The following is a 10654-nucleotide window of genomic DNA, read 5'->3' on the forward strand; positions in this document are numbered from 1 at the left end:
ACGTAGGCGTCTAGTTCGCGCTTAATCTCCTTAGTCCATGTCGCGGCGTAGATGTTGAGATTTCTGGCAGTGGAGAAATTTGATCGGCCGGCGAGATAGTCGGTAATTTTCTCCCAACGATTGTCGATATTTGTGCCCATTGTCAATATCGTACAATCACCAGCTTAGCTCACCAAGGTAACTCCGTTAAGGAGATGCCATTGCATATTCTCTTTGCACTGCACTGCATAGTATATCATTTTTACGATTTCGTCGCAACAAAAAAAATAAATGTTTGTTTGTTTGTTTCGCATTTTTTTGTTCCAATGAAATCGTCAGAACAAAAGTTCGTTAGAGCACGCATGCATATTAACCATAGCCTTAGGGAAGCCACAATGTGAGCATATATCTGACACCAGACATTGTGGACACAGCGAAGGGAGATCGAATGGATCTTGGGGCGCAGGCTGCGACTGACGGACGACTAGAATTAATGACAAATCAGTTTGGGGGACAAAGGCTACTAAAAACTGTTCGCATTCCCCTACCGAATAATTAAAAAACAATAAATATAAACTTATTTATGTAGTTGTTTTTTATTATTAAAAGTTTGGCTTTATATTTCATTAGATCTTTAGGGGATAATCTTCCGAAATTTTGTAAGTTTAGAACAGTTACTACGTACATATGTGACATTTCTTCCAAATTTTCTTTTTGAATGCATCTAGATGCTCTAGGAATATTTCTGCATCAAAAGGAAATTTAGGAAAAAAATGTTCCTTACGTTATTTTTGCGGTTGGGGCTCGATATGATGGCAAAAGAAGCAGGATGAGAAGACCAAATTTTTTTAAAGATTTTAATTGATATTTAACTACTATTTTACTGCATTTAATTAACTTTATAGCATTATAAGTATTAAAAAAATGACAAATTAAAAAAAAATAAACTACGTATATAGCCTAATTGTAGCATCTGCACCAGATGAAAATACCCACGGCTGCACTGGATGCCAAGCTACACCCAGCACGCCAAATTCCTCACGTGCCTCATGTGTCTGCAATTTTTTCAAAGGCACAATCAATGGGTTTTGCAGCAGGTCACTAAAAAGCCAAAGCATACAGTTAATTAAAGGAATATACAAATTTACTATGCGTAAATCACTTACTTGTAGACCATGCCGTGTGAAACTATCACTGATAGATCGTCACTAGCTGAAGCAAAAAGCGGATAGCGTAAGTGAAAAGCAACACTACGCACAGCATTTCTGTGTAAGCGTATTGTCTGATATGGCTTCGTGGAAAGATCCAAATCAAACCATAACATTTTCTTATCATATGTAGATACCAGCAAGTTGTCGCCTTTTGGATGTATGGCCATGCCCGATATCCATTTTGAATTTGTCAGCAACTTCTTTATTAGCTCTTGTTTTACTAAATCATAAATACGCACATTGTGTTGGGTCTGCAAAGCGATTGCAGACAATTATAATAATTTCTTCAACGAAAGTTTAATTTAAGTTAACTTACTGCCACAAACAAGCATGGTTTGATTGGATGGAACAGCACACATTGTATAAGACCTTTACTCTTGGAGAATGGAATCTGAGAACGACGTTTAGATAGCTGATGAATAAGCGCTGAACGATTTGCACCCTCTGGCATAACCGTAGCTACATAGTCTCCACGTCCATGCCACGTTACTTGTTGGATGGGCTTAAAATGTGTAATGACTAAGCGCACGCCTTTCTCTTGTTCCTCTTTTTCAGCAACGGACCATTGCACAGCCGTCTTAATACGCTCACTTTCCATTGTATCAATTTTTGGTGCTTCGGCTAACAAATCGTCTGTTTTCTTCACAAGCATTTTATCACCTACTTTCGGATTTATCAAAAGCAATTTATTGCCAGAAGCAACTGCAATAATAGACAACTTAGCATTTGGACACCAAGCAACGCAACGCACCACTTCGTCAGTCTCTATTGTGCGTATACAACGACCAGTAACGATTTCCCAAACTGAAAGTATACATATTTTATATTAATTGAATGGGAGTTCATAAATGGGAGTGTATCGACTTACTTTTGACGGTTTTGTCATCCGATCCTGAAACAACGTATTCTCCCTTGGGTTCAACACTAATTGAACGCACCAAATCAGTGTGTCCTCGATATACCAAGCTCTCCACTGTTGGGAAAGGTTGTAAGTCCTTTGGTGAAGGCAATTTTGGTATCAAATATTCAGCATCTATGTTTAATCTGGTGCGTCTTGCACGTGGACATAAATACAGATCCAGACAACGCAAGAAACGTTCACGTATATAGCGTGGATAAGCAGGTACCTCGCGCAAAGACTTGTATTTTTGCGGCATGAAATGTAGTTTCCGCTTGTGTGGCTCATCCTTCAGCTTCAACCACTCTTTCTCTTCTTTTTCATCAAACAGATATTCTGGTGGTGGATTATAAGACTCAGCATGGCCGGGCAAATCACGTTTCGGTGCCGACACCGGATCATGTACGCGTCGCATTTGCTCTCGACTGGTGTCGGTTTCCCAGAGCATATAGAATTTCGGTCCGCGTGCAGCTTTCTTTTCGCGCTCCACCTCCTCCGTAGTTTTCATCCAACCCATTTTAATGGCGTGTACCATACGCGAAACCTTCTTTCGTTCCGATGAAGATGGCAGAAAAGAACGTTTGTGATCGGGAACATTTTTAATAGGCATACGTTCCACTTCGGATGTGAACCACTCTATCCAATTTTCATATTCGTTATGTACTGGATTGGGTACGCGCGACGAATTTATGCGTTTAATAAGTGCAATATCTTCATCAGTGAGTACAACTTCTTGTCCGGTTTGTGGATCTTTTACACTGCGCCAAAAGTCAGGGTCTTCGATTTTACGCAAAAAGTCATCGATTTGATCACCCTTGGGTGGTTTAATAATTTTCTTTGCATCCCAATCATAACCAATGTGTTTGTATTCATCGTACCAACGCATCGGAATGTTGCCCACAGTATTTCGTATGTCTTCTTCATCTGAGGTATCAGAATCCTCATATTCCGTTTTTTTGTCTGAGACGGCATGGGTTTCTTTCGTGTCTTTGAGTTCCTTCTGGAAGTTGTTAAACGCTTGGCTTGTTCCAGGGGTTTGCGCGTCAAGCGCCTTTTTTGCCCCTTTAGATGTGGTCGGCTTTGGAGAGTTTTCCTTCTCGCTTATATTATTTTCTGGTTTTTTCTTGGTAGTCGCCTTTGTATTACCATCATTGTCGCTTTCATCACCAAAATCATCTCCACTTTCATCCGAGCTGTGATCATTATCTTCTTCCGATATATCTTCTATATCTGATTCGTTTATTTCATCCTCTCCTTCTGAAACTTCTTCTTCGGAACCTTCCTCTGCGGACTCTTCCTCTTCGAAGCTGTCGTTTTCCGACTCAATTCCTTCATCCCATTTAGATGCATAATTGCCTTCCTCGTCACTTTCAAATTCCAATTCATCACTTTCATCTGATTGATAGTTCTCATTTACACCTTCATCATCCGTACTATCTTGATCTTGATTTGAAATTTTTTGCAAGAGATCCTGTGCGAAACACCCATCAGCGTACTCAAACAATTGACCAAAAGCTTTAACTCACCTCTTCCAAGTCCTCTTCATCCTCGTCTGCAGATTTGACTACAGCATCCTTGTTTTTTTTCTTTTCAACAAAGACAGTTGCTTTTCTTTTAATTTGGTTTTTTGCCATTATTTAATTTGAATTCCAGGAAATCACAATAAATAAAAATCACCAAACGGTCGCAGCACGTGTAAGAAAAATGACAGCTGAGCGGCAGTGTTGCCGATACCTGTACAGGAATTCGGATATAAACAATAACAAAGTTGCATTCGAAATGTACCATAAGATTTCACGATGAAGAGAATAAAGGTTACGGAACATAAAGCTGATGCCAGATAAAACGCTTGCATCGCTTTGTTTAACAGACAAGATGAATTGGATGAAAATGCACAAAGCATGCCACATAGATCGTTGCAGCTGCAGCGCAAATCGAAAAGATGGTCAACTCCCATCTTTTTGCGCACGTTAACAATCAGCCGGTTTAATATTTATTTTGCTTCGCCCAAATTCGAGTTTTCATGCAGGAAACTTAATAACATTGCTGATATTTTTAAAGCTAAATATATAAAATTCACAGCAATTTTGACAAGTAAAAAAGCAGTACAAAATTATTTCTTGGCGTTTACTGTGGCATACCTTTTGCGTCCGGCGCTTTGCCGGCAAAGTTATAAATGTTACGCAAAGCCACAAAGTTTTATCTGGCATCAGATTAAGTGATAGGATAGCAAGCATGAACGAAAAACACAAGATCACGCACGAACAAAAAATGAAAAAAGTCGATTTTTTGAGCGGGTTCCACGCCATCTTGTTTCGCCGCACAAGCGGTTTGACAAACCAAGCGAAATGTTCCTTCATGATTCAATAATAGGCGTCTTCATCGAAACGGATAAAGGGAAAAATTGCTTAAATTTATCAGATAATCCGCCTTATTTCATGACCGCACCTTGGAAAATGATTGCACAAAACTGTTTATTATTTAACTTATATGGCTAGTTACGTTTCATTCTTACCTCATCCATTGTGATCATCTGCTTTTATTTGGTCGTAGCAAGAGCGACTACCTGTCAACTTGTTAGGGATGAATTTTGCTGAAATTTATACATTTATGCACCAAAGTCGTTTGATAAAGTGATAAATTTTGGTTAAATAGATTTCCATATAAAGTGTGACACTTCATTTATCAAAATGGTAAATTTATCACTCTCTCTAATACGGCTTTCCCGCGACACCCCAATTGTATGGTACGCTCTTTCATTTGCAATTCGCATTCCAATTACCCTTTGAATTACGGAATTCACCATACGAAATTTCTTAGTAATTCAGATCGAACTATCATGCGAATTACGAACAAATCGCTGCCGTCTCTAATTTGAACCGTAAATAATTCGCGAATTACCTAATTTCAACGGCAGCTCCACTTTTTGTTGTTGTTGTTTGCTATTTTTTATTATTCTTTGCTATGAATACACAGGGAAGAAGAAAAAAGTAAGTTAAAATAGAGATTTTTTTTTAGTGAAGTTTATATTAATTACCGGTACTACAGGAAAAGTTGTCTTGATTATTTATAAACTGCTCCTCTGAAGACAATTTGGTTTTTGGGTGTTCAGCAATTTTTAATTTTCTTGTTTGCTTCCATTATTTAAAATAAAATTTTCTGATGCAAATGCAAGCGCACGAGAAAAGATACATGTAGACAGCTGATTGCCAAAGCGGACAAAAGTTGAGAGTTGCCCAAGATTTTGCTTCGTTTTGCTTTGATTTGGTTCAAACGTTTTTTATGTGAGCATACTCATGCATATACCTACATCGATCTTATATGTCAAAGGAAAGAACTATCAAGCAAACCGAAGAAAGTTGTATGTGAATCAGCCTTAATAGCCTCGTAAATGTACGAGCCTTGTAAAAGAACTGGCAAATTTGATGCGCAAACAAACGTAACGAGCTCTTAAACTTCAGAGTTGCCGAGGGGTCGAAGTTTTTATACTAAAATGAATGCTAAAATAATGAATCCCATCCATAACTGTATTGACTTATGTTTTCTGCTCATTTTTCGTCATTTTTAATTGTATTTTAGCCAAGAGTGATAAAGACAAGATGGCGGGATGTTATGGAAAATACTACGAAACAAAAATTGTTTCACAAAATCCTCGTTGATCTGTCAAACAGTAACTTTACGCACCTATTTAAATCTTTTCACAAAGGGGGCGTTCCCATAAAAGCCTCGTAAATTTACGAGTTTTACACGGTTTAAGACTACGAGTTTAAAGGAATTCCGTATCTATCTCGCTTACGAGAATAAAAAAACTGAAACCAAGCCATGAACGAAAGACACAAGATCACGTAAGAACAAGAGAGTGAAAAAAGTCGATTTTTTAGCGGGTTCTACGCCATCTTGTTTCACTGGAAAACGAGCGAAAAGTAAACAAAGCAAAGAAAACAACGAAAACCAAAATTAGCCAAAATTATTGTCAGCCACTTTAAACGCACAATTTAGGTAAAATGATGCAACAAAATGCTTTAAAATGTGTTGTCATGTTGAATTAACTCTTCTTTACTTGAATAAAAGTCTAAAATAGTGGTGCTTGTGATGTAAACAAACGCCCAGCTGACGAACCCGCTTTCGCAAACTTTTTTCTCAAAACCAGTTACAAATACAACGTCCCTGCAAAAATCGTTGGACCATGTAGTCTATTTGTGGTAAATTGGAGCACTTACAAAAGTGTTCCTCTGTCATGCTGTATCGGACCAACTCGTGTCTCTGCGCCAGCTTATTGTTTGTTATCCGATCACTGCTCGTGTTTTAACGAAATGTCATTGAAGTTGAGCATTTGAAAGCACATTTGCATGTCTGGCTGTAGCTGAACGTGTAGAGATGCTCACTGTTAGTTCTTAGCTCCCAGCATTTTCGGGTTCGAATGCCATCAGAGGCAACATGTAATTTTTAATTTTTGGCTTGGTTTTTATTAATTTCGAAAAAGCATTTGAGAAGTGAAGAACAAAAGCGTGTACAAACGAAAAAATATAACAACAATGCCATTGTTAATGGCCCGTAGTCATAGTCAAAATAAAGTCGACTTTAAAGTTAGTTGCAGCTTTTTTGACAGATATCGCATTGAAAATTATGTCAAAAAGCTGCAACTAACTTTAAAGTCGACTTTATTTTGACTATGACTACGGGCCAATATGTTGGAGTAGTTTTGTGTAATGCAGGGATGGAGTATTTGGTCCTCCCCTAGGACATCGCAATGTTAATTGGACCATATTTTTTATATGAATTGTGGTTAATTTTGGAGTACTCCTCGATCCTTACGGAGTACTCTTTACACGCATGCATGGAGTAGTCGCGACTTTTGCAGGGTTCGCGTTCTTCCGTGATCTTGTATTTTTGGTTCATGAAACCAAGCGAGATTTGCAAGCATGTGAAGACGGCCGGTTAAGTAGACACACGAGGGCTCCGAAAAACTGAGAAATTCCGCTACTTTCCATTTTGTAAGTCCGGCATCTCTTCTGGTTTTGACAATTTGTTTAGTTTGTTTTTGTTGCATGACTTGATTCGCCATACAAATGAAATTGTAAATTAAAGAAAAAAGGCTAAAGGTAAGGAAATCATTTTAAATAAGGGGTTCGTTACAAAAAAACATTTTCCTTTTCTCGCATAGATGGCGGACGCAGATAGCTTCAACGAATCAAGAAATGACATCGCCGGTGCTGCGTCTAACCACAATCGGAAAGACACCGGCTTTACCTCCTGCAGTACAAATTTGGATATTAAGGGCATAAAGCTCACCATACGCATGTTGCGTATGAATGCCGCTACAATGGTTTTCATATCCCATCAAGGAAAAGAAAGTCTGAATGAAATGGGCATAGCATTTCCAGCCATGGGTGAAGGTATGATACCGTCCAGCACAACATTATTTGGGCCGGAACATGGAGCCAATTCACAACGTTTAGCAGACCTGTGGAGCAAACGATACAAGCGACAATTTATAGTAAGCTGTAACGTGCAAACGAATGACGTTGATGTACCGGTGGTGGAGAAGGCCGTAGGCGATTGGATACGTGCAAATTTGATGGCATAGTATGGCATAGATGAAGTATATTGGTAGTATATAAGCAATAAGTTGTAGAGTATATTTTAATAATAAGTGCCGTTTTTTTATAGTTTCGATTTTTTTTAATTACAAATGGAATATCACTCGCAAAACGCAACAGTTTTCATTGCTACCAGTGGCGCACTTTATACACAGTGCTTTTGAAGGCCGTGGAGGGTCACTGTGTTGAATGTGGCCTATTTTTACACGCCACATATAAACAGCTATTTTTGGCGTTGCAGTCAAGTCTTTCAATGCTGCTGCTGCTACCATTGCAACAGCATTTCTTGTTTTTAGGTTTTAGGCCATAAGGACCCCCCACTTAACTGCTGTCAGATTATTGAGGTCGACATATACACTCTGCTCTGAGTGGCACGATCACTAACTTAAATGTATTCTTACATTAAAAACGTAACTCCGTCACATTAGTTGCAGTTTTATTAATATCTGCCAAAATGTTTGAATTAAAAGCTATTCAATAAATAAACAGTGTTAAAAAGGTGTTTTATTTCAAATTTGCTAAAATAATAAGCAAATTGAGCAACTAAGATACATGTATCGCAACTACTTTGCGATAATGCCGCTTGATTGAGCATTCGATCATGGTTCCTTAAGTGTTTGTGTTAAACATTTTAAAATCAAGGTTTTGAGCAAAGTGAATACATACATTTTAAATAACAATATTTTAATGCTAATATTGATTGCATTGTCTTATTTCTTAAATCTTAAGTAACTGGCACATATGTATGTATGTATATACACAACTTTAAAAGTGTTCTATGAAAGTAATTGCATACCTCTTATACTTAAAATATCTTTTAAATGCATTTTAACGCGTTAGTTAGTCGTTTTGCGTCATCAGGTAATTTAAGACAGTTTTCTCATTGGTATATGACTGCATGCGTACATACAGAGCGATTTACAAACGCATTTGGATACATGCTACCGATAATTAAAGTCCAAGGGGTATGCTATTTCTAATACTACTTTCATAATTATGGGCAATTATGTACATATGTATGTATGTACAGTATCGGTCATATTTATAGCACGCCATTTCAAAGTGATATTGTGTGCCAGTTATGTTTATTTATTTATTTTTAAAAATTTGCAATTAAAATATAGTAGTTCATTCTCAGACAAACAACGAAAAAAAACGAAAAAAATTTAAAAATCAACGGTAACTCTTAGCCACTTGAAACTTGCACATTATCAGACTAAAATTGATTGGGCTATAAAAAGGTGTATTCAAAAAAAATCGAACACTTCGGAGAAAAAAGTTCGAAATTTGGGTGAAAATGTTTGCACTTTTCTGCAGTTTTCTACAAATTGTCAAACTCCGCTTTATATGGGTTTTGTTAGAGAAAGAACTGTTTTAATTCAAAATTCTTAAAAATAAATAAATAAACACAAGTGGCACACAATATCACTTTGAAATGGCATGCAATAGACATGACCGAGACTGTATGTATAACAAACACCGTGTTAATAAGCACGTGCATATCGCACACTATCTTTAAAAGTGACACAATTCAATATTTGGCATTATGCGCTAAAACTTTACCTTTCAGCAAAAGCTGGAGCAAATTTTTGTTATAATTTGTTGAAAAAAACCTAAGATTTTCACATTTTCTGATAAACGTGTAATTTTGAGTTGTGTTACCTTTGAAGATCGTGTGCGATTTGTATATTATTATGAAGAGGTAAGGAAGAACAGTTAAATGTTTACATACATATAATCTCAGAATATCTGGGCTATCGCTGAAACCATTGTAGTCCGAAATCGAATCGTGAAATCTACAAAACTGAATCCGTACTACTACGAACGAATGAATTCAAAGTGTATGCTCCATTCGGACCACGACTCATCATCAGCATTAAGTGTTTGTAGTATTTAGATGTACATGTGAACATACACATGTGCATATGTATGTACTTCTCATTAATACATACATACATACATATATTTTGAGTATCCGCAAAGTAGGTGGAGTAGGTGTAAAGCAATAGATGTTAATTGGCTGATAACGGTAGCTTGTAGAAACCAATCGGCTGTAAGTAAGTAGCTGTTTATTGATCATTTCCGCATAATGAAAGTGAAACTTAACAGTAAACATATTGTCAGAGAAACCACACATGGTTTAAATATATTGGTACTTGATTTCTCTGTCTATTTACACAGTTGCTAAAGGAGATTTGGAAAAACTCCCCTCAGATGACAAAACAGTTTAAGCTTAAAAAAGTTACATAAAAATATTAAACTTTTTTTTTCAATGGAATCATAATAATGAGATTTTTGATGCTGTTTTTTTTTTTAACCTTTTTCAAAAGTTTGTTTAAGAGAAACTTTAATAAGTGTTCCAAAGTTCCGCTATAGACTTATGAGGTATCAGTGGAAAGATATTTTTTTTATGTGTACACATCTTTGGTTTCGCTAGGGGGAGTAAATTTGCGAAGCTGTAACGCATAGCCCAGCAGAAAATTTCGAAGGGCTGATTTGCCGCTATTTAAACTTGACAGTGCGATTGTTATTGTTAATTCTATACAGTAATTTGTTTAAAACCTTATTAAAAGCAAACTGAAAAAAAAACGTTCGGAAATGCATCATACCAAATGTTTGCGAACTGCAAAAAAGAACGCTCGGAAATGCATCACCAAAAAAATGTTTCCAATAACGGAATGACAAAAAAAAAAAGGAACAGTCCAGCGCCTTCGTCTTGGCCTGCAGGCTGTATCGGAGATACAGCCGCTAAATTTAAACGTAGAATACGTGGTATGGTTAAGAGCATATCCAAGTAAAAAAACAAAAGCACACACTAAGCAAAAAATATCGATAACAAAAGCGATAATAATATCGGTAGCAAAATCGATAAAAACATCGATAAAGAAATCGATGAAAATATTGATATCAAATGATCAAATCGAAAGCAAAATCGATAGCAAAATCGATAACAATACTGATTACAA

The 10654-nt window shown here is 36.9% G+C and overlaps 2 protein-coding genes across 3 annotated transcripts; one reads left to right on the plus strand and one right to left on the minus strand.

Moving 5' to 3' along the window:
* Nucleotides 1–569: 569 nt before the first annotated feature.
* Nucleotides 570–3812, minus strand: LOC108362818 (ribosome biogenesis protein BOP1 homolog). The gene is made up of 5 exons (XM_017615993.1): nt 3615–3812; nt 2059–3559; nt 1507–1994; nt 1146–1441; nt 570–1080 (listed from the first exon to the last, which is right to left on the minus strand). Exons 1-5 carry the CDS (start codon nt 3720–3722, stop codon nt 927–929), a joined length of 2547 nt encoding a protein of 848 aa, XP_017471482.1. The 5' UTR covers nt 3723–3812; the 3' UTR covers nt 570–926.
* Nucleotides 3813–7081: 3269 nt separating this feature from the next.
* Nucleotides 7082–8199, plus strand: LOC108363328 (uncharacterized). 2 transcript variants are annotated; one of them, XM_017616772.1, is made up of 3 exons: nt 7082–7190; nt 7253–7698; nt 7759–8199. In XM_017616772.1, the coding sequence occupies exon 2, from the start codon at nt 7253–7255 to the stop codon at nt 7673–7675; it is 423 nt and encodes a 140-aa protein (XP_017472261.1). In that variant the 5' UTR covers nt 7082–7190; the 3' UTR covers nt 7676–7698; nt 7759–8199. The 2 variants fall into 2 exon arrangements, with proteins under 2 accessions (XP_017472261.1, XP_017472190.1); XM_017616701.1 differs by having other exon boundaries at nt 7253–7793.
* Nucleotides 8200–10654: the final 2455 nt, after the last annotated feature.

This window comes from Rhagoletis zephyria, unplaced genomic scaffold (assembly GCF_001687245.7).
Source record: "Rhagoletis zephyria isolate East Lansing unplaced genomic scaffold, Rhagoletis_zephyria_1.1 Rzeph_scaffold_00001, whole genome shotgun sequence".
NCBI lineage: Eukaryota > Metazoa > Arthropoda > Insecta > Diptera > Tephritidae > Rhagoletis > Rhagoletis zephyria.

Excerpts from the sequence above, each read along its gene's own strand:
- LOC108362818 (XM_017615993.1), bottom strand. The coding sequence starts at position 3,722 with ATGGCAAAAAACCAAATTAAAAGAAAAGCAACTGTCTTTGTTGAAAAG. Across the intron at positions 3,560-3,614 it reads ATGAAGAGGACTTGGAAGAG|GATCTCTTGCAAAAAATTTC; the intron begins GTGAGTTAAAGC and ends TGTTTCGCACAG. Across the intron at positions 1,442-1,506 it reads AACCATGCTTGTTTGTGGCA|ACCCAACACAATGTGCGTAT; the intron begins GTAAGTTAACTT and ends ATCGCTTTGCAG.
- LOC108363328 (XM_017616772.1), top strand. The coding sequence starts at position 7,253 with ATGGCGGACGCAGATAGCTTCAACGAATCAAGAAATGACATCGCCGGT.